Genomic DNA, 26273 nt, shown 5'->3' on the forward strand with positions numbered 1-26273 from the left:
TCAAATGTTTTTCACATCAGCTCAATTCTAGTAACCAATAGTAGTTCGTTATTTATTCAATTTATAGCTCTAAAAACCCTGATTTTTATTGTATTAATATTTTTTTTTAACTCTGATCAAATATGTAGTTATCTGATATCGCATCACCCTCATTTGCTACACCCCTGTTAGTACTTACCCCTTTATTAATGTTCTATTATTGTAATAGCTTTTAGGTTTTTTAAAAATATTTTTTGGTATAGATAAAATCGCATAGTATATATTATTTACTATACATATCGTATTATAATATTTTATCACTTGTTAGATAGCTTATAATAACTAATTTTTATTGGTTTTGGAAATACATATTTTTATTTTTTCATGTAAATCTATATTTATGCGCAATAGAACATACAAATATATTAAGATTCTACATAATATGTTTATTCTTATTCGTGCACATTTATATGTCATATATATATATATATTATACAGGCGGACTTAGTAGTAAATACAATGTTAATATTTATAATTTGTTTGACCTAAGTCATGTTTGTTAAGTCCTAAAATCTAATTATATTGTTGTAAAATTGAAATTAGAGTTTTAAACGTTGTATTAATAATTCTTTGGGTTAATATTGCTCGTCAGATAAGATTATTTTGGTTTTGTATCAAAATTATTCGATTAAATTGTATGTAATCGAATGATGATTATTATTTTTTTAAATTGAATTGCTAACGATTTTTATATTTTCACTCGTAAACATTAGTATTTTTTAAGTTACTTCCGATCTCGGATATTCAGTTTTATTATTTCCAAGAACAATGTTTATTTTTTTTGCACTTTCGCTGTCGCTGACAGTATACGCTCAACTGATATGCTACATACGCGCTGAGAAGCTGTCGGATTTTGAATACTTTTCATAAGCGCGTGAAGCCAACCGTATACAACATCCCCTAGTTCGTTTATAACTGATTTTAATTAATTCACCCTCTCTCCCCCCACGGACGGACAGACAGACAGACAGACAGATACATCGTCTCCCCGCCGTGTGCATTATTGTATGAATGCATATGAATATTTTGGCGTTTAGACGATGAGTCGGCGCTTCCATCGTATATATGATGTGTATATATATATATACGCAAACACACGCACACATAGGTACTGAGCCCTTCCGCTCGTGCTTGGTTGCCGGGTGGTCGTCGTATCACGGGGCGTGTGGGCCTGCGGTGTCAGTGGTGTGGGTAAGGTGGTACGCCGTGATGCGCTCTTGACTTTCGGCAGTTTCCTGACCACACTCCGTCCCTTTTTTGACATTATTAGAACGCCAATGGGGATTATGCTAATTCTCGTTGCTTCTGGTTTCGTTCCCCGGAGGACTAGGGCGCGGAAAACGCTGTTTTATGCGCGTTGATGAATAATGAATAATATGCGTGTGCGTAACGATAATTTTTTTTTTTTTTTTTAATAAAACAAATTTACCCCGGAAAATAAATTGGATGCTATAATAATTGCATCAGTATAATAAGTATACACATATATATATATATATGTATACATAATATGTGTGCGTGGCCAATCGACCGGAATGATCAACTGAAGTGGTCTGACGATAGTAAGCCGCATTCGATCGGATATCAAATCGGTTATCAATATATCGGTGTTCGGCGTTCTGACATGTGCCATGCGTTTTACTGTCTCACCGTACTATCGTATGATAATATGCTCATGCTATATCGGCTATAATATGTAATATTATTTTACCGTGAAGCGAATGGGACCGTCTGAAACGATAACATTCAACTATAATCGCATTTATATTATTTAATGTTGATTCGTGCGAATTTAATGGAGATTATATTTTACAAAAAGAGCGTGCATCTTGGTGTAAATGCGAACAACCATATATTTCCTAACTGCAATTAACAATGATCGTTTTTTTTTTTTTTTTCTTAATTTACAAAGAACACTTCTCGATAATGAACTTTGAAATTTGTATTTCATTGAACTGACAAGTTTAATATACAGCATACGATTTAAACTATTCGCGTCTTCTATAATAAATTATAACGAACTATAATTAAATTGTATGATATATCTACGATTGAGTAATATTTTTAAAGGTAAATTAGAAAAGATTGTAGTTACGGAATTTTTATAAAATTAGTTTTTCTCATACGTGCACGATCTCTTCGAAAAATTGGATTTTTCGTTGAAAGTCTGCTTCCAATAATATTATTTATTTAAACATTGTATTTGTTATGTATATAAATATTTTTTTTTATGTTAACGGATATGTGCGTATTGGTCTAAGCGTATCTCCGACCTATATTGTTTACACAAACGAAATACGGAGCTACCCTTCGTCGGAGCTTCCTCGTGCTGACATGAAAAGCGCTCCGTGTTTGAACTCAATAGGGTTACATTACTTATCACATTAACGTATATATATATGCGTGAGTGAGATAAACACATACATATTAAATAATATAAAACATTGGTATGGAAATACAAATATCCCATTATAATGTAGTGATGACATTTATACAGCGAAAACGTTGGTATATAGTGGTATAACGTTGTTTGTTATATTGAGACCGAGTATTATAGTGTACGGTGAAATATTTAAATACCTACTATTCCTTTTCTCCATAAATTTAAATGCAACTGCTGTAATTGTATTTTTTAGACATCGTTTAAATTCCATAAATAAGTCAATGCTCCTGGTATATATTATTATTTATAGGAATTTTCTGTATCCATACCGTAAATAAATTATGATTTGAAGGACATATGAATAAATGGAGGAAATAAGACGCATAATAGTTACTTGGCATGGAAGTCTATTTATTTATGTATTAGGTTTTCTTGAACTTTATATATTACTCAAAGTTTTTAAATATTCAGTTATATATATATATATTGTTCATGGCGTATGAATAATACTTTATAAAAACAAAGGATGAAAACGCCCTGTACGTATTGATTTATTATTTTTTCATTGATATTTTTAGTTTCAGTTGTACTGTCATAAAATATATGTTCTCACATCATTCAATTTTAATTATTATATACCCAGGGCCCTCGGGTTTTAATGTTATGGAAATACTAAACAATTTCACTACGAAAAATACAATCATGACCTAAAAAAAACTCCACTGTACCCTCAAAAGTTATTTTATTTTCAATTTAACGTTTTATTGTTTTAAAAGAATACATATAGATTTTCAAATACCAAACGTATAATAATAGTATAATAGTATTATTGTATTTCACGTAGCGGTTTATATTTTCATAATGATTGCCATCAATTTTTCGTTTTGTTAAATACAGAATAAAGTTGGTCGGTATTTGTATTTTTCGTACATTAAGTAAATTAAATTATCTTGTATAAATAATTTGTCTTTATTACAGTGCAAGGACTTTAATATTTTTATTGCTTAAAGTTGTTCGTCCTTGAGTGTATTGATACGTTTTTATTGGTAATCATATTGTATGTGTACAAATCGTTTCGGGTTTTATTATTGACATAATCCCAAAGAATAATGTATCATTTGGTTGCACGCAAGACCGTGGCGCGTGTGTGCATCTGCGTACTTTAGGCCTGCGTGTCTCTGGCCCATCGGACCGTGTTCTCGCATAATATAACGTGTGCGGCAGTGCGTGAAGGCTTGCGGTCCCTTCCCTCGTCTTGACTTTCATGGTTTTTACGGTGGCGAGGCGAATGGAGATTTTGGCCCTTGCTGTCGGGAGTTAACAAAATAAATCCCTTATTTTCCCTTTGTTGTTCGTCTATATATATAGTCAGATTTCATATTTTTGTGATCGTGAATGTTGTGGTCGAAATAAAAAAAAATATATATAACATTAATGGTTCTATGCAAATATTATACATATTAATATATTATATTGTAATCTAAAATGTAAAAAAAAAAATGTATATATTATAAAAAACACCATCGTTCTATTTGCTGTGTTTTGGACTTGCATGTGCTTCCGTTATCTCGTGGGTAACTTCCGACGGCTCTCAGGATAATGTGTGTTCGCCCCAAAAACGAACCGACCGTGAAATTGGATGGTTTTAAGCTTCTAGTCCACGATGTGTTTCGAGTAATTTCGTAAAAATAATTATACTAGTGACCTAGCTACACAATGATGCGATATTTTATGAAATAAATATAATACAAATGTATAATGTAAATTATAGTATATTCACATATTAAAATATCTTTATTATTGGAAATTTCATCGATCAATACTAGATAACAACTTTATTTATGATATTTCGATTATGTTTTTCAGTTGTTGGTTCTTTAATTGAGATATTAACTTCAAGTTAAGTATTATCATTGTTTAATTAGACGCCTACGAATTGTTTCTATATTATCTGTTGAAAAAAATCTCTGATGGACTTTGGTGATTATTTTCAAATTAGGGTGACGTTAAAAAAAAAAAAAAAATAATAATAATAATAAATGTTTATATATAAATAGTATATAGTATATATACATATATCCCCGTTGAAATAATACTATAGCATTATGTAAATTATTTGTATAATATTTACGAAACGCTTGTATAGATTTAAAACAGATTAAAAGCTTCTGTGGCGTTTCACACGAAATTTAAAAAAAAAAGTTGTTACTTCATAATATCTCTATACAAATTATATTTATTGATTTATACAAAATATTTTTTCCGTGAATTTGTCATTTATTTAATGGAACTTTCTCATTATTAAATAATTTTATGATGTATTCGTTTATGATAGTTTAATTAATTGCTCATTATTTATTTAACTAATTCACTAATTGTGATCTAATCCTGTATAAATAAATAATGAAAATACATTAGCAGGAATTCAATTATGATTGTTTTTGGTAGCTAATTAATATTGTTTTCTTAATATTCATTTTACTTCGAAAGGGCGAGAGCGAACTGATATTAATGCATTTTACATAATAATAATAGAACAAATAGGTTTTGAAACTCAATTTGTCCACTGTTAAAATTTTAAGATTTATTGTGACCTTTTATTTCAGTATTTATTTTATTTATAATAAGTGAACTAATTATTTATTTTCAGTTTGATAAAACTATGATTACTGTCGTTATTAAAAATCTGCAGTTAATAGCTTATATTATCTATTATGAAATACTAAATTATATGTTTATATTTTACTTTTAAATATAATACATAATATACGAGTAATTTTAGAAATTAATAATTTTTATTTTCATTACATGAATAATATTTTATTTAAAATTTGAATCTATTTATATGTTTAAAAACTGTATCCTGTTATTTTATATATATGTTTTTTTGAGGAGGGGGGTTAGGGATGGGTTCGTTATTGGAGTGGATTCTGAGTTTGGCTCTTGTTTTTTATAGTTTTCTTTTTGTAGAGCTAATTAAATAGATTATTAAAATATATTTTTAGTATAGCAATTGTGTAAATAATTATTTTCAATGGCCTTTGTTATGTTAAATACATTGCTTATAAATTATAAAATTTCGTTACGTATAATTTATGTTTAATAATGATGAAAATGCTTGTAACTAAAGCTAATGCGTATTGCGTAATTCAGAATTTCTCAATTATTTTCGTATATTTTAACATAAAATAATTATTATATTTTTATATTATTTTCGTACAATAAAATGAGATTTTACTATATTCCATGAAAAAAAAAATATTGTATAATTGGTCGGTGTTTGGTGAAAACTGATAAATTTAAATTTGTTATTTCTATTTGTATGAATATAAATATATATTTATTATTGTTATAAGTGTCGTATAAAATTAGATGTAATAATAATAAAAAAAAAAAACTAAGATAGTCCCTCTAAAATATATTAGCTTTCAAGAGTACTTCGTCATTGAGTTGGTCATTTTATGATTCATATAATATTCATTGGATGTACTAAATTTGAATTAAAAGGCAAATTATTTTATATGGAAAATGATTCTGAGCGGAAAAGACGGTGTATCAGCTTAATCATATTGTATATATATTATATATATATAAATGCATTGTTAATTGCAGTAATTTTATTTTTGTATTATGTAAAATCGGCATTTGAATACATTTTCGCCAAAATATATTTGTCATAGTATAGGTAGTTATTAACTTATAAGTCAATATGGATGTACCGTAGAACGATGTAAATAGCTTGATAGTCTAAATATCTAGAAAATATCACAGTATATATAAAATAACCTAATTGTATAGTGTAAATTTTATGTATGATTAATGATTTTTAAATTACAACAAACTAACTAAAATTGTTCATGGAAAATTCGTTATTTTTCATTAAAATATCCAATTAGGTAGACCATAATTTAAATTTCAAATGTTTATAATTGATTTTCAAACTCTAATCAACAAATTTATGTGGCTTCACGCAAAACTTTTTATTCCAGTTAGTCAACTTAAGAGATCCTGTATTAAATTTTCCAGACCTAAAGTATTAAAATTAAAATTTTATGAATATTGAACTACAAATTAGTTTTCAAATCTTTGTGATTTCAACAATTTTTTTTTAATAATTTTGACTTCAAACGCTCATAAAAAAAAATCGCCTACTATTTACAAACATTTTTGATTTATGTATTTTAATTTCTGAGAGACTAAACTATGAGATACTTGTATTATATATATATATATATATATATATATATATATATATATATATATTATCAAGTTCTTTGACTGATAAAATAAAAATTATCAACGATAATCAGGAAAATAATTTAACATAAATGATAATAAAATATAAATAGTAAACAAATGATGTAATATTGTCTAAAATATTCTTGTATAAATGTTTTATGAAAATGGCGTTTATAGTACTGAATTTATTCGTTTTTTAAAGACGATAAAAGAAAAGAAAATCGATTTTGTCAAAAACTAGTGTTGCGAAAATATTACCGTTTTCCCATATTTTTTTATTTTTCTGATTATTTTGTAAAGTGCTGGAACTTTGTACTTTTTACTCCCTCTAAAAGTACAATATAGATTCAATTTGCTACCCAAAACTGCCCTTAAAACTAAATATTGAAGCTTTTAACTGGACCTAAAGGTGACAGCTGGTGCACAAAAAAAAAAACCCATACATCAATTTGAAACCTATAATATATCCGTCGATCAGCTCACAATCTAAAGGTAAATGAAATAAAAAAAATAGTATTAACAATTAAAATTAATAAAATATTACAAGCATTTTATTTTTAATCAGATTAAATTATTTGTCTCCAGGAAATCGCAGTAAGTACTACTCGTAAATAAAACCGTACACAATAAATAACGATAGACCTACCGTCATTGAAATTATTTTTATCTCTTTTGTCCCTAACTGCAGTATATGATTCATTTATGCATATTATGCAACGTCAGGGTGAATTCATCAACCGTACAACCATCGTTATCGAATTAATCGTGAATCGTGCTTTAAATTTTAATCAAGTATCCAAACGTAGTTATTGGTTGGTATAACATACGTGTGACACTGGCGAATAAAAGTAATTCTAATCAAACTTTTTTATGTCAGTCACCCGATTATTTTATGAGCATGCATACAAAATCCATTAGCGCACATCGTTTCCGACGAGTTAGAAACTCTTATTTGAACAATAGCAGTCGTCGCATCCCCGGTCCTGCAATGAATATTCATTTTACCGCCGCCACCAGCGTATATATCTATAGGGATGGAATTTCAATAAATATTCTATCCCTTTTTGGACTACCAGTGACCTAATTAATTGAAGTCCAAGAAATTAGTAAAATTATACAACCAAATTTTTACCAGAATAGACACACTCAATAGTGGTGGTACCTTAAAAGTTAGTTTTGAAATGTAAATCACACCTCTCCGATATTCATTGCTTTTTTTCTGCAATTTCTTTAATCAGTGTTGGTTGTGTATGAATTAAATAATTTTAACTACTCAATAAGATCGTGATTCTATCAGCTGCACATATAGTGTTATAATACGTGTCAATAGAACAAAATACTCAATAAAGTTTATTTTTAATAGTAATTTTTTTCAATATTTAAATTATTCAATTTGAAAAATACATGGTTTTCTATATGTAGTAACAAAAGTTCTTAAATTAATTTTTGTAATTTCGACCGCAGCGCTCAACAGAGTATTTTAATTTCGCGTCTGTATATTTTGTCGAATGAAACAACGGTAGTTTAATAAGTAGGTAGGTATATATATATATATATATATATATATATATATATATATATAACATCCTGCATTATACCACAGTACTGTTCTACACTTCTACTGTGTAGCCAAATATTTGAGGATCATAACTTTGCAAATTTTAAACAGACGTGTTGTGATAGTGTAATAATAATTGTTGTATGATTGTTTACAAACTTGCCATTTACATACTCTTCGTTATTTCGCATCTCAATTTATAGTGGTTTGTGTCTGTTAATATTGTATATAGTATTATACTGCGTTGTTTACTTTGTTTAATTGCTTGCATTCATTTCGTTCTCCCAACAGCAATGTATAACATTTGTCTGTAACTTGAAACGATGAATTATATAAAATATATCTGATAATTTATGTATGTATATGTTCATCGAGAATTTCTTAAGTTCACGACGATAATTTATGTAATCATGGCGGGACGGCGCGACACACGCGTAGATACAACGTATACTGTATGCGGCATGTTAATTTAATTTTTATCTTCCCCTCCCCGGTGTAACGATGTCGTTATATTAACTAAACCCCATAATTACACGATCCAAAAGGTGATATTATACATTATATACGCGTAGGTACAGTATAATGACCGTGGTGTGTTTCCCTATGAATGTCATCGGCCAAAAAGGGTTATTAGGTTATAGGTTAGGTCGTTTTGTTCGCGGGTACCCCCCCAAACATTCTATATTTACTAGTTAATCACTGCGATCACAAAACGGTTTGCACTTACGTGTAATATGCCATATTTTGATATTCGTGCATAATAGTATATAACTTGACTTACACGGTTGTCATGGAGTGTATATCGTTCGCGGAGGACGACGCGAGCAGGGTGTAGGTCAAAACACGCCATCGTTTTGCAGCTGACGCAATGCGTTCCTTCCACGTGCTTAACGGCGGCGGAGGATAATCGAAATTAATCAAAAGTCGCCGTCGCGCCGGTACCGTGCGCGTACCATATTATATGTATATATACGATGTACGCCGCGCCCTGTACAGAACAGTCGTCGACCTCGGCGGGTGGCGGAGGCCGATGGAAAATCCTTATAAATGGCATCACAGACGACCGACGATTTCTCTTCATTTTCCACAACTCCTCTCCCCCCGTGTATATATCCTGTCAAAAAAAAAAAAGAAAAAACCGGGTTCTGATTTCAATATTGGGTAAAGACACGCGCGCAAAAATTAGCCCCGTCTACATAGCGCTGTCTTCTCTTCGTTTCAATAAGGCCCCATCGATCCTTCTCAAATTTGTTGAACTCCGACGTTAATATCGAGGGCGTCTCTCTATCTTTAATATACATATACATCATTAATCACGCCCTACACTGGCTTTACGATTTTACATCGTGAGTAATTGTTAACAAACTGTATGCACTATAATTAGATTTATATTATAATCTCTTTGGTAGTACGATTGAATAACGCCCCGGTCTTAATGCGATTGTGTACGAGCGCAGGTCCTCCTTCTCGCGATCTTGAAATACCTTATTTTTTTTTTTTTTTAACTAGTAATGTATATTTGTAATATACCTATCAATATGTTACAATATTAACTATAAATGAATCGTCTTTTACAAATAAATATTTAAAATTATTCACTTTCGGTATACTGTGATAGGTATATGTAATAAAACAAGAAAAATAAGAATGGAAATTAATTATTATTACTTTTTAAATTTAATTATTACAAATAATTAAAATCATAATTGTCTAGCCAACAACATCATGCATCGTGTATACTTTATACATGTTTAATTAAATAGAGGTCATGTTTAGATACAACATTTTGTTTACAATTTTGAGAGCAGTGTTGAATATATTATATGTGTATCCTACTTTTACAATTTTAACGTAATATATTACTGAGAGGTTACAACCACAAGGTATAATTTTGAATAATATTCATGAATTCTGAAAATCGTAAAATGTAATTACTTTGGCGTTACAAATAAAATATACATTTTATTTGTGCTTTAGAAGAGTATAAAGTTAAAATTCAAAGAAAAAAATATTTAAAATCTTTGTTTGACATACAAACTATTAAATCGTTCGCGGAATTCAAAGTTGATGCATGAATGTATTCAACGTATTTTATTTAAGTCTTCATAAATTGTGAAAAATCATTAGTGTATAGAATACTATAAAATAGCTCTCGATAAATGGCTTGGACATTGATGAGTAATATTTTGTTCCTAAAGTTCTATTCAATGAAGATCAGGGTCCATGATATATGATGTATATATATTATATATGATGTCCCCTATTTCTTTTTTCTAAGATCCCGAGAATGAAACATTTTGTTATCTATTTCATTCCAGTTGGCTGTCATGCAATTGAAGGGTTGGTTATCGGTTTGTATTGTGTATAATCGTGATGTTAAATAAATCCTTACAGTTAATAATATTACATAATATAATGCCAATTTAAATGAAATACGAATATAATGCATTTGTTTAATATATTTTAATACGGTTGGGTTATCAATGTATTATTTGTATTTTATATATTTTAATATATTAGATTTAACAATTATCATACCTACTAATTTTATTTTGTTTAAATAATTGTATCTGACTTGACAGATATTTTCGTCTAATATTATTTTTAAGACTAGCACATAATTTAAAAATAAAAAATATGTGTTTTACAAGCGTAAATAGGCGCATTTATTAATTTTCCTAAAGTAAACCTAAATTTAATTACATTTTATAAATACGCTATAATATTGTAAAACAGTGAATAAATGAAATAATTTAGTAATACATTGCATAGTATCCTTCTTACTTTACCATTTTATACGTGATTAGTGATTACTAATTATTTTCTAACTGAGAAATAGCTAATGATTAAATGTCATTGGAGAAATGAGGAACAATAATTATTATTGTAGTTAAATTTCGTTGTCTTCCATTTTAGATTATTAATTACTACTTATGCAATATCAAGTGAGTAGTTCGAGAAAGGAAACAAAGACAAAGTTATAAATAATACGAGAGCCTCAGAATAGTTCGTCCTATCACTGCAAAGTGTATGGCTTATTCAGTTATTCTCTTGCAGTTACTCAATAATTTACTTAAGCTGCATATTACAATATTACATTAATTTTTATGTCATTCTGTTTTATTTTTCTATTACAACAATGCAGTTGAAGAGACTCTTACAATCAGATAATAATATACCTTTAGAGCTATAGTTTATAGTATAGTATTTTAGTTATGATTATTTCAAACTAATTTGTAATAAACTGCTACAGTGATATATATATATAAATGTAAATGATCAAGTGTGTAATTTAATTGATTTAATGTCCGATAGCTATTATTTTTAGTCATGCAAAATGCATATTATCGTACAAGTGTAAAATATGAAAATTATAATATTCATTTGATACAACCATTGCAGGTATTATAGATGTTAAAATGGTTCACCCATCTATGTATTACTGAAATAATGTCAAAGAAGGCTCTGGTAACTGAACATTTTACTGAATTATTAAACATTTTTGCATAAAATCATTTTTTATTTTATTTTATTCTATTTGTATTTTGTTTATTAATTATACTTTTATGTTATTTAATTGTATGTTAACATGCATATAATATATATTTTTTTCAATCGCATGTGGTTATAAAAAGATAACACAGTTCTAATCAGATAACTCTTCACTGTGATATTGAACGGAACCGGCAGTAGCACATTTTTTCGATACAGCTATTTAAACATTTGGTTTTGACACTTAAGACTATAAGGAGTATAAAGACGACACCCTTAGGTTTTGTATATGAATATAAATTAAGCCTACTGCTCTACATTTATACCCATCAAATTGGCTTATTTTTGGGTTTTCGATCCTCTGGATAACGTATTGAGAGAGTGAATCGTTGTGGTTTCAAAGCTGTGTAAGAATAACATATTATAATCCTAATTTAGAGGGAGAAATTGTGTGCATAAACATTTCTTGGTTTAATTACTGTGATGAATTAATATTTTTTTCTCTATTTAGCGTTTAACGGTTGATATTATTTTAGTACTAAATATATATTATATTTTAATCTAACCTGACGGATCCTATAATTAATTTGGTAAGATTGATTTTTTAATGCTTGGTTCGTTTAACATTATACATAATTATTTTATCTTTGATAAATCCTAATTTATATCCTCTTTGTACTAGATCGTAAACTTTACTAAAATTATGTTTGCCTACTTTAATTTTCATTATATAACTTTTCAGTACCTATATTAACTTCAGTTTTAACACTATACACATTTTCTAGTCATATAAATTGATTATACCTAAAAGAAAAGTATGGTATTTATAAAGAGAAACTCAAATAAATATTTTAAAATTGTATTCGAAATGAATATTATTAATTCTTATCACGAATCGGCAATGTGCAATAAAAAGAAGTTTTTAATTTTAAACGTTTCTTTCTCTCTCTCTCTCTCTCTTTTTTTTTTATAGTTTTCCCTTTTTATTTTTTTTTTTATTACATAGTTCATTTGGTAAATTACGTATGCAAAGAAGATTCTTCTAATTGCAAATCGATTTAGTTTTTGTTCACACATTTTTATGTTTAATACATGATTGTATTCCCGTAAACTGGAATTTTCCAAGAAATGTGTTCCCGCGATACTTACAAATATCATATTAACATTCTATATGTTTCGATCACTCCATTCTTACGTTAGTTATTCGTACTTAACATTCTGTCTTTTTTCTCCTTCTTACTGGAGGGTTGACAGCGTTTTTTCCTTTTTAAATATCTTCTACACATCGATTTCCCTTCATTTTTCTTGTGCGTAACATTCTTGTTGGCTGAAGTTCGTTCTTACATATATACAATTGACGATCAATACGCTTAAATAGACTATGGTGGCAACTATATTGAGTCTATAAATGCGTAAAAAAATAATAAACTTCTGTTTATCATTCAAAAATATATTTTTTAAACTTATATTTTGTATTTTTTTTTTAAATTTTAAATGCATTTTTATTATACATAACTAACAATTGAAGTTACGCCCTCGCGTTAACCTACTTTTGAAATGTATATACATGTCGAATAATTTTATGTATTAATTAAAAAGTACAGGAGCCGCTGTATTAAACAAAACAATGTATTATAATACCTATGTGTTTATTAAGTATTCAATACAACATTAAATTATATATATGGGTATAAACAATAAACATGTATCATTTTAATTTTAATGACTTTTAATCATTGATTTAATAGAAAAAACAAATACTTTTACAAAAAAAAAATTAAACACTAAAAACGACGGAATTAATTTAATTTATTAAAAATTTAAGAAAAACAGTCACATATTTTTATTTCTCCCTACTTGGCCTATATCATGTCAATGTGCTCGGTGTCTTCGGAGATCTTTAGACGGATTTTCCAGTTTCGTTCAATATAAAATAAGGACGTTATCCGGAAATAATTGCCCGATTACTTACGTAAAACTGCGTGCTATTTTGCAAACAATGGACATAAAGAATGATTAAGTCAACGCCGCTGCAACGGTATCGGTAGCAGATATCCATTACTAATTTCTAGTTTCTGCAGCAGATATTTATTAAATAGTGAACATTATTATTTGATCATTGAGAACATGCATAATGTTCAATGACTGCCAGTAATTGTAAAAAAAAAATATATATATTTTTAATTTTTTATACATTTATAAAAATAGATGTGTATTTAATAGCTTAATGTTTTGTTTATACCAGTGTTTTCTATTGTGGTGTTTTGTGGTGTTGGTAGAAATTTGGACAGTGGAAGTAGACATGAAAAGGACTAGCCTGATGTTAGGGAGGATGATATGTACAGGCAATATGTTATTGTTGACCGTATTGAATTGTAAGACCGTTGTAAAGTATGGCAAGGTAATCAACCAGTGGGCTATGTCAGCTTGTATTTTATACTGCATTGACAGAATTTAAGACGAATCGTGTATGTTGGAGTGGATAAATGTCATTTTGGACGTTGCTACTCTGCAGAATGCTCACAAAATTCGATGACAATGTATTCGGTTTACTGAAAATATTACTGTTAACATTAGCTCTCTCTTTCTCTTTATATATGTATACACACATTTACCGGCGAGTCTAACCGTTATAAAGATACGTTTTAGATTAGATGTACCTATTACAGATGTAGACGACGAACAAATAACAAATACACAACTACAGGACTTGCGTTAGTTCTTAAAAACAAATTGTAGGATGATTACGTTTTTAAATTCTCGATGCAATTCCATTAGTGCAGGCGCCGGGAAGTAGTGGAAAAGTTGTTTTTGTATACATACATAAATAGTTAGTATTCACGTTTCAACCGAAATACTTGTTTAAATAACTAATGCTCTCAAAGTAATGACCTAGTTACTGCGTCGCAGTAATATCTAAATTTGTTTCTTCAAACCTTTAACAAATGATGTGCCCTTTAGAGATCTGTTACAATGCTTAAAATTCGATAAGAAAGTAAGCAAAACCGGAATCGTTACCCGAATGAATAGCTAGTTATGGCTGACATTGGAGAGTTTAGATATAAAAAAATTAATAGCCCCAACCTAAATGAAAACTTTGTTGAGCATAATAAACGAGATGTCATTGTAATGACGTCGGATTTGCTATTTTGTTTTGTGTTGAGTTTAAAATCTGTTTTCGCTATCCTCGACATTGATAAATACAAGGGTATAAAGTACTTCATTGGTAAGTAATAGTCAAGTTATGACAGAAAAACGAAGTAACCGTTCTAATTACATAAAACATTAAAATGTTTAGATAATAATCTTGGTGAATATTAAAACAAGAACATAAAATTTTGTTATTGCATGTGAATTTATTGCGTGTTTTGTTAACATCTTTATAACATAATCATTGATGGAATGGTATAATTAGCGATAATTTAAACTAATTCTGCAAAAGTTGTCTTTATAACATTTAACCGTATAGTCTACTAATCGCCTTGTTATCTATTTGCAAAACATACAATTAACTATATTTTTTATTCATTTAATATTCGTAAAATAAGACACATTATATTTCTTTTCTTATTCTTGCTAAATTTTGTTATATTATCATAATTATTATTATATCATACGCAATTTGAATATTTTTCCTGCTGTTTTTAACAAAGAGATAAATAAAAATTATTATTTTGCCTTTTGTACTTTTTTTTGTTGTTGTTGATTAATTAAGTAAGTTATTAGATGTTAGGGTTTTCTTTTTACATAAAATTAATTACTTTAATTTAAATGGCCTAAAAAAAGTTACATTTTTCGTATTTTTTTTTTTTTTCAAAATGTAACGTGACAGTTGAGCATCTGACTAAATTGATGATACACTGGTAGAAATATACCTACATATTTTTCCGAACGAAAACATCTATTATATCACTATTAGATCAAATGTCATACGTATTCAAGCGCGTGTAATGTTTTTCTCACTGTCGGCGTTGTCTATTTTCAAGAGCTCCTATAAGTGCCTCAACAGTGCCAAGTCATTTACATCCGAAACGTTAACTCTCGAATTTCTATTCCTTGGCATCCGTACAATCGGCACTTCTTTCCCTTTGTATCGTTCTCGTAGCATTTTTTTTTTTTTTACGTTGCCATATTGCCGGGGAATGGCGCTCGCTAGAAAGCAAACTACATTGGCCGAATTTAATCAAAACCAACCCTAGGGGCTGCGTCACATCGACGCTCGGATATCTCTAGCGCGCGCCATATATGATTCGGCATCTGCCAAGAGGCAGATGCATGTCGTTTTCCGGACGTCCGGACGGAAGTTTTATCGTTGCCGTTCACTAAAGGACATAAGCGTATATAATACGCAGATATAAAGAGTTGTAGATAAACGTTTGTATTCGTTTTTGAACTTGAAAGTTTCACTAAACATAGTTACTTTGCTGCGACAGAGCAATAGAAACGCCATTGTATTTCACCCCGCTGCCGTAAATGTAGTTCAGTGTTCTCGGTAAATTATCATCATCATCATCATCATCATCATCATCATCATCTCTGTCGCGGTGTATTACGCTTTCGTAACATAAAAATACATGTAGACAAATAGGATTGTTCTCTATAAAAAATTTTTAAACAAGAATAATACAAAGTCGATCATAGTATAGAGGAGCGTCTCGTGAGAATTCACAGATATCAATAACTCAGTATTTTTTAATATAGCATATAAATCGTCTATTTATTTTTATTTTATTCAGTACATTTTTACTTTGATACGATGTATCTATCTTAGGTTTAAAATGTTTTATTTTAGTTTCTTTGTATACTTACTGTAATTTTTTTTACGTTTAAAATACTAACTCGAATAATACCGAATGTTCCTACTACCTCTTAAAAAAATACTTACTAAATAAAATGTAAAAATCAGCTATTTGGAACTCATGGAACGCTTTTTTTATCAAATTAGATACCGCAGAAGAAATTATCATTAAATGCTTAGTAAATAACATCATCGAGGGACTTCGTGTAGACAGGAAACATATTTACACATATAAATATATACTATTGATAATAATACATATTTGTAATAAGTTCTATAAAATCAATTGTTTATTGCACTTAACTTATACTAATACAAAACGTAAAATAAAAACGGTTTTGGTCTGGGAATTATTATGATGTCTGTGCTTGAATATCGTGTATTTACTGACCTTTACTATATTATATTGCTGTTATCTGGTACTATGGTTGGTAGCGAAGTTGCAATATTTATGAGACAACTTGGCAGACTTAGAACTTAGATGGATTGAACATCGACAAAGTCTATACGCTATAAAAAGGTTTATAGTGGACGAAAAATCGTCACCGGATATACAAGTTGTGAAAAAAGAAAAGAAAAAGAAATGGCTCCGATTTTTCCTTCTTTTTTTCGGTTGGAAAACTTTGAAACGAATGGAGGACAATTGAATGGGTGTTGAAAATCGTCTCACTCTACGCTTGAATAATCAGCTAAGATCCCAGCTTTGTCCATGATTTTCATGTGTGGTTAGACTGTTTGACAAAATGCAATTTGTAAAAATAATATTACTTGTTAAATGTACAAAACTAAAACATTTTTCAAACATCATAATAAATTATGCGAAACAGCATATCGTTATAATATACCTAATATAAGCCGACTTATTTACAATATGAATAATGTATACAATATGTATTAATTACTTAAAATGTTGATAATAATGTAGATTATTTCGTAATTCAGTTTAAAATGTATAACTTTTTAAACTATGTAAAAAAAAAAATACTAAAATAATATACTATAGAAGGAATTTTTATTTTTTAAATATATATTTTAATAAATAATATTGTTATTCATTCGTATTGAGAGGAAACAACAATAGTTTAATTTAAATATTTTATATATTTTTAATTAAAAGTATTTTATTAAATAATTTTAAATTGTACAGTTGGCCAAAAAAGGTTTGTTTAAAATTAATTGAACAGGTTAAAAAAAATGCACGTGAATCAGATCGGTTTAGTATTATGTTTTTACTGACTTAAGAAGAAATTAAATTTTGATTTTAAAATGAATTTATTTATTTATTAAATAAATATTATTATTATTTAAATTATGATGCGTTTATATCATATTAAAATTAAAATGATAAAACATATTATTTTTTATTTACATATCTCGAGGTGAAATTTCTTGTAATGTATTTGTTGTAATATTAATAATACAAATATTTTATATTTTAAAATCCTAACGAAACCATAATTATTGTTGCCAAGTCATCGTCAATATACAATATTATGTTATTTTATTGATCTTTCGTTTTGCTGGCATCTGTCAAAATAAATATTCTTTTGTCATTTTCGTGGTACACTCGTATTATGCCGAAATGATGTATTTAACAAATGAACATGAACAGGCATACTCGTATTGGCTTCTTAGCATCCTCCACGATTACACAAATAAAATCATTATAATAATAAAATCGTTTCTATTGGTTGCCGATGGTATTTTTCCGACAAGTTTTAAACACGGCGCTTCGGTTATGCAATTTCGTTACTCGATTCCAAAAATCTGTTTTCTTTGCTTATCAAAATTAAATGTGTGATTATAGGTACATTTCTTTCAATCGCCAAGTTTTTATTTAAATTATTTCACAGATAAAGTATGTCATACAAAATAATAAAATAATATTTACTTATACCTTTTAAAAATATAAAAATATTAAACGTGTCATTATCGCGGAATGTTATAAATATTTTAATATCATCAGCGCACAGCTCTCTAAATATAAGCTAGTCTTATGCGTATAACAGTTGTAATAATCTAAAATATTAAACTATTATAATATGATAGTTGTGACGGGTTTCCGTGAAAATATTGAAAGTCAAATTGTAAAGAGAATGATAGAGGCAAAGCATCTTGATGACAATGGAATTAGTGGTATTAGTAGTATGATGGTTCCCGTGTTGTTGTTATATGCAGTGAGAGTGGTGGTGATGGCGGCAACGTTACGTATATTTCAAATAAGAATATATATTATTTTCGGCTTTGCGTGCGTATTCCGATTTCAAAGCATCGATTTGTCTTGTCGTTATTCGTCGCTGGGCTGGGCCTGTGTATCAATACATGCTTCTGTGACAAAACGTAATTTCGCATTTAATTCGGATTTTTTTCTGTGTTCATAATATTTAAAAAACCAAACGCACGGAAACATCGTAGCTATTATTTCAAGTTGCGATTTGAAAGTCGACGTAGCGTATTCAGTTGTCGACGTGGTAACGACTGTCTGACGTAGGTATTGCTGCAGGTCATAATAATACTGTCACTATAAAAGCGATCACTGTGGTAAAAATTCTGGATTAGTGTTCCATTGGTGCATGACGTGGACGAGTAAATGAGAATTCGAAAATCGCAACAATCATCTTAAACAACTGCGGTTTACTATATATTATTTACGTGCGAATTTTCGTTTATTTTCGTTGTTAAACGAATAACTAAAGCACATTCCAATATTGCATTGAATAAATTAATGTATATTAGGTATATATATATACATACACATATATAGATATATATATATAGTATTGGAATTAACTCTTATAAGTTGAATTTTGTAGGGGACCATTCGCGTAAGAAAGCCCGAGGAAATACAATTTTGAAAAATATCTTCAATATAAATAAAATATGTCAAGTTATTATTATAATTATTATATTTAAGACCGAGAAATTTCTGAAATTATTATTGTGCATATTTATGTATATTTCGTTAAATATCTAATATTATTTATTTTTATTATTTCAGTGTCCGAACATAGTAGGATATTTTCTGGTAACAACACACACACGGATTACTTTAAAACTTTGCTCAGGGATGGTAACAATATTTTGATCGGAGCCAGGTAAATATTTTTGATTAAAATATGTAAAATTTTTATAATATGTACTTACAATAATTTAAGTTATTCGTAGATATATATTTAACTATAACATACAGTACCTGGGGTATTTAAATTATTATTATCTTATAAGGTATATCATAAATTTATCATTTATAACTTTTATTTCGTACATGTTAAATGTTTAATATTATAGTGTTAAATAGTTAAGCAACAACTGAAATATTATTTTCTTATAAGTTGTCAACAAATTATTTGTGGACTTTACTTTGAACTAACTTAACAAATATTGATTGAGAACTTAGATATTACAGATTTTACAGTTTTATTAATAGTTACGATCATATCTTTTTAAAATAAATATTTGTATAGTTGAAGTTCAAAATACTTTACTTTCAAAATGAAGTCTAATTATAGTAATTTCAAAATGTAGTTATTATGATAAAACAAATAAAAGTAATATTGTGGTAAAAATAATAATGGTGTATAGTATACAATTTGTGGTATTATATATTAAGTTATTATTACCCCTATAGGATATATATATGTACTTATTACTAAATATAAGTACAAGAAAGCGCTTTACTTCCTTGTCACTAATATTGTAAGTATTCAAATGTTATTTAGTGATAAGAATATTTACTTATTAAAAAAAAAAGAAAAGAAAAGAAAAGAAATATTGTACATTCGTGTTTAAAATGAATTCATATTTATAGTAAGCAAATGTAATATGCTATATTTACGTGGGGTGTATTCATCGTTTCTTTGAGTACGTACATGTTCTCTATGTTTAAAAACCTTCCAAAAGACTCTTCATTAGAGTAAAGTAAAAAGTGAAAGCGGCCCTCTCCAATTTATTTTAACTTTCATATTTTTGCAATGAAAACATTCATATAATATTTCGATGTGAATAGTGTTTTTTGAATAAGATGCATATTTATTTTCACTACTGATTATTTTTATACTTTAAAATAATGAAATAAAATAAATGTTCATTTTAGAAATAAATTCCAAGCTTTTGTAATAGCATTGAGATGTTAATTGAATCATTAACGGGGGATCATAATTATCGTGTAATGACTGTTGAAATTAATTAATAGCTCCGAATATATTTTTAAATTGTGATACATATTCAAGCAAACATGAATTATTATAAAAATGAATATTTGTTGTAGTATATCACTTTTAAGATTTATTTTTTAACTTATAAATGATCCGATAGTTATTTTTTTTTTATCTAATGTTTAATATTATAGAATTAAGAGTTATTAAGCAATATTTAAATCGTTCAAAATATATTTAGTATTTATTCTAATTAACTTTATAATTTTTTTCGAGCCAAAAAGATATTAAAATATTTATTATTTATTATTCGGATGTTTTTTTTAGACTTTTCTTTTGTTTTTGGTTAATTTTAATAAATAAGTTTTTTTTCTAATTTTTCCTAAAACTAAGTGACTTTGTTATTTTACTCAAAATACATTATAATATATAAAATTATAGCTGTATTTATTTAAATTTGCTATAGATTTTATATTTTTTTAAATTATATAATAACAAACAAAAAAAAATATGGAATTTATTCACTGAATATTGTTATATTAAGTGATTATATTATTTATCAATATGTTAATATTTATCCTAATACAAATGTTTCCAAAATTAAAGTTGGTACCTACTGTACTTAGTATATTTAGATATATTATGTCAGATATGTTTTTTTATATATTAAATGAATTAATAATATAACCCAACAAAGTTAAAACATATTTTAAGATATTTTTATTAAAATAAATTAATTTGCATGAATATATACTCAGTCGAGTTCAGAAATTTACTTTAATTCTTCTTCGTTCGGATAAAAACCTCATGAAAGAATTTAGTTTTAAATTAAAATTATATTTTTAAAATAGTTTAAAATAGTTTTCATACCCTTTTATTTATTGTATAAATAAATATATTAAACGGAAATATTTTAAATATAGTGGACAATATAGTTAGAATAACTGTAAATTAATATCGAGTGAGAATACGAAATACTAATGTACTATTTTACATTTTAAGTATTTCATATTTTCACTCGATAATAATTCACAGTTACTCCAACCACATTGTCCACTATATTTTAAAATATTTCCGCTGAATGTACACTGTCTTTTATTTAAATAATATGATTACATAATATTTTTTTTTTAATTTAACCTCCTGTTCCAAAATAGTTTTTAATGAATTAATTCATTTAAATGATGGTTTTAACCATGCAGCATTTCACTTTGTTCATCATTTTTAATTAAAGTTTAGTTATATTTTATATGCTAAATATTTTAAACCCAAAATACTATAAAGCTTTATTCAATATTATATAATACGAAATCACAAACAAAGTTTACATTATATTAATTCTTTAATTGGGATGAAATATAACTATTTTTTATTGGAAATTTGATATTGGCAATCAAATATGTCGATAAAAAGTTTCTTATATTGTTCTATTTTTATGTTAAGCATGATGTATTTTATATTTGTTCAAATGTTCATTTTTATAATACCTTTTTAGTTTACACATTTAAAATTTATTTTGGTAATTTTAGTTTCAATTAGATGCAAGCAGTTTTATATTGTTTTTGAATTTTTTCATTGGTAATTCAGTGGTAAAAAGTATTTACTAGAATGATTGTTGTGAACACGTTTATACGATCAGAATTATTCATGAAATCTCAGTGTTCACACCTAAAAAACTTTTTTCCCCTAATGGCTATACACCTCTTTCCAAAACCCCACGGATAACGTTTTGGAATTCACAGCGTACCCAAATAATCCAAGCAAATAATCGCCGTCACTATATCTGCGTTAAATGTGACAACGTGTTTTGGTCGATTCCCGATCTCGGCTTATATAATATGTTTCATATTATTATTATTATTGCGCACTTTCGTCGTCAATGTGGGATCATCGAAATCCCATGCAATCTACAGAATTGGCCGTTCGTATATGATACATGTCCGAAATTTCGGAATCCTGAACACGTACTCGCCGTGGGCAACGAGCACAGTGGAGATCAGTTTCTTCAGTAATTGCCATTCCCTTCTCATACCCTTATCGTATAACTCTCAATATCTGTGGCGACCATTAACTGTCCGTAGAATGCCCCGTGGACGGCGTTGCTAATTGCCTATCCATACGGGCACGTCACACCCGAAAAGGGGGCTTTTAATGCATTTTGAAAAGTCTAGATCAAAAGATTAAGTATAACATTTCGCACAAAAGAAGTCTCAACTGCCGAAAATATAATTTCAGGAATAGAAGAATGACAATTTAAAGATATAGTTATAAAATAAAAAAAAATGATTTTTATTTTTGATACCTCAGAATTTGTTTTTATTTTTAACTTTAGATTTACGTGTACAAATTTCATCAGCATTAATGAAAAATAACGGTACTGTTAATATTTTCGAATTTAGAAGGTTGTTTTCTTAATTTTCCTTTGTCCGATTTATTGATATTATATTATAATTATATTTAATTTTAATTTTGTTTGATATTTATTTTAATGACTTTTTAAAACATTTTTATGTTACTGTTTTCATTCCTTATTTTGGTTTTTGTTTTATGTACTAGTTGGATCTTATTATTCTTTTTTTTACATTTAAAATCATTTATTTGTTGTTCAAGTTTAGCTTAAATTTTCTGTTAATATCTTACTAAAAAACTCTTAATTTGTTTAATTTAGTATTCTCTGTTTCGTTTGGCTTGTTGATCTTTAGTATTGTTTTATACAAAGTTATTGTATTAAGTATAGTTTAAGACGTTATTTAATTATTATACTGCGTTTATATTTTATAATAATAAATTATTATTTAAGTACCTACGAAGAAAGGTATAATTAAATTTAATAAACTTAAACTCTTAATCTGTATTAAATATGGATGTCTTTATTTTTTATTTATTTATTTTTATTCAGTATAGACATATTAATTTAATTAATATAATAGATAAAATAATTTCATTATAATACTCTTTCATGCTTAGTATAAATCCAAACAAGTTGTTATAGATTTTTAATGTCTTAAAAATATTATGAAGTATTTATTTATTTACTATTTTTTTTTATAAGGTATGGAATCCATATTATGGATCTATATTATAGTATATTCACTGATGTTAAATTCCGGCCTTTTATGTCCATAATATTTTTTTGATGAGTGTTTGGGTGATTTTTTTGTCTAATAATCTTATTTTAATAAATCGAATCATAAAGCTTTCGTCGAATGCAAGATTAAATAAGTGTTTCTTTCTTTTTTTTTTAGGGTCCGGCATATATTTTATTTTTGATAATTTATGTTATTAGATTACATTTTTTTACTGCAATTCGCTTATTGTATACTACGGTATAAAATTCCGATAATATGTCAATTTGAATATTTTATTTTAGTTTTCCTCTCATTTTCATATAAATTATGATGTTTTATAATTAAATATTGACAATGAACTTTTAGAGTATTAATTTTAAATGGACGGGGTGGTACATTGCTGAACTTCTGTATCAGAAGTTATTTTATCTCTGAGTATTATATTATATAATATATCCATCAATCCAAATTTCTCCTTTCTGAAGTTTAAATGTTTAAAATTAAAATTAGTTATAGGGGCATAAACCATATCTTAAAAACAATATTTTGAAAGTTTGCTAGTTCTTAAAAACGACTTTCAAGTTCTTAATAATCAAGTCATCTACTCACATAATCTTAATAATTGTACAAAAGTTTAATTGGGGTGTATATTGAAATGTGTTTTTTTTTTAAATTCTTTCCGTGATGATTCCCAACATTTCTTTAAGTTATGTTAATTTAATTTTACGAATATCTAGTTGGAATCAAATTTAATAATAATTTAATGTTAAATACCATCCATATTATAAAATTATAATATGTATGGTTTTGTATTACTCATTTTGTTTACTTTCATTTATACATTCGAAAAGAGTATTTAACAATTGTTATTTCTATATATATTTCTATATATATCTGAATCTGCCAATTTTCATGTAAAATAAAAATAAAAATAGTTCCATGCGGTGCTTGGATTTTTCCAAAAACAATTATTAAATCGACTATACTTAGTACTACTTACACATTATAATCATTAAACTGAATTTTTTTCTTTTTATTTAAAAAAAAATCAAAATCTTGATTCTAAATACTCAATATTTATATTGTTAATTTATAGCATTAATACACAGTTTTCGAACACGTTTTTTACAAAACAAATATATATAATATAATAGTCAAGCTTTCCATGCAAAATAGATCGTAAGTGATGATTAAGTAATGTTGGAGATTAATTATTAATATAATCTAAAATACCCTGGGATTGAATAATCATAAATTTAGGTAGGTATGTATAGCATCCAAACTTTTTTTTAAATTAAACATTATTGTTATAATTATTATTAGCTCGACATTTTATATATTATTATTTTTCAAAACAAATTCATTTACCTGCTCAACTATATTTTTATGATCTTTTTTGAAGAAAATAATTATTTTTTAATTATTGTATCTCAGTTGATATTATTTCTTATTTATTTACTGAATGTATCAGAATATTGATAATACATTGAAAAGAAAAAAGTACAGTAGCATAACATATACAAAATAAAATTAATCATACTAGATTACTGATTTTTAAGCATTACCTAGTTTACAGTAATATTATGTATATAAATTATTGTGATGCATTATCACGCCAAATCTCAATTATATTATAAAGATATCCATTCAAACTCTTTATTATTTTTATTAATATTAATTTTAACTTAATGTTTTTTTAAATATATGTATGAAATGTAATGTCCTATACTTTCAACAATTCGATTATTTGTTTTAAAAACATTATTGAAGTATACATCATAAAATAGATATTACATAACAAAAAAAAAAAAAGGATTAACCATGATATTTATTCTAACAATTACATATATTATTTTTATCTGTTTATGTATGAAACTCAATATGCACTAAATGAAGATTTCAAAATTATTTTAAAAAAAGGATTAAAATTGATATATTTCAGTTTGAAAAGAAGTGAATGATAAGGGGAGGTATCATGTCTCGTTAAGCGAAAAACAAATGAACCCTAAGTCCACTACATATATGTGTTGCTTTTTGATATTGGTAAAGGACAGAAGAATGGACGTTTGAACAAAAGCATGCCTCGTTAGAGCGACAAATGAACGGCACATAATCATTCGTCGAAAACGGAAAATGTCGTTTGTGAGGCATTTTCTCTTTTGAAAATTTCGGTCAGGTAATAACCAAAGCCACTCGAATATGAAGGAATGGATTGTAGGGTAGGCTGTTATCTCTGAAGAGTGTCAACAGTACTTCAACGACATTGAATTTTCTTACTGACGTAAATTGTCTAGTTATATTACAGGATATTTTGAACCATTCGTAATAGAACAATTCTGCTTTAAAACAAACACAGGATAATAGACGTGTGTAAATGGTTATTGTCGTTATTGATTCACACGATATTATAATAATCGTTTTACTGAACTATAAGACGTGATGTGAATGTAATTTAAAATTATCTTAATAATATTGTAATGTAAAATATTGACTACAATGTGATGTTTTTACTGACTAGCTGTTTAATTGATCATATATGATA

General features: G+C 27.3%; 1 protein-coding gene across 1 annotated transcript in view; it reads left to right on the forward strand.

Annotated features, from left to right (window-relative positions):
• LOC132932357 (semaphorin-1A) overlaps positions 1–26273 on the forward strand; it is a 168456-nt gene that overhangs the window by 90608 nt on the left and 51575 nt on the right. Inside the window, exon 3 of the mRNA XM_060998702.1 lies at positions 19508–19604. Coding sequence (XP_060854685.1) covers positions 19508–19604 — 97 coding nt within the window. The remainder of the gene's footprint in view (positions 1–19507; positions 19605–26273) is intronic.

This window comes from Rhopalosiphum padi, chromosome 1, assembly GCF_020882245.1.
Source record: "Rhopalosiphum padi isolate XX-2018 chromosome 1, ASM2088224v1, whole genome shotgun sequence".
In the NCBI taxonomy this organism is placed as follows: domain Eukaryota; kingdom Metazoa; phylum Arthropoda; class Insecta; order Hemiptera; family Aphididae; genus Rhopalosiphum; species Rhopalosiphum padi.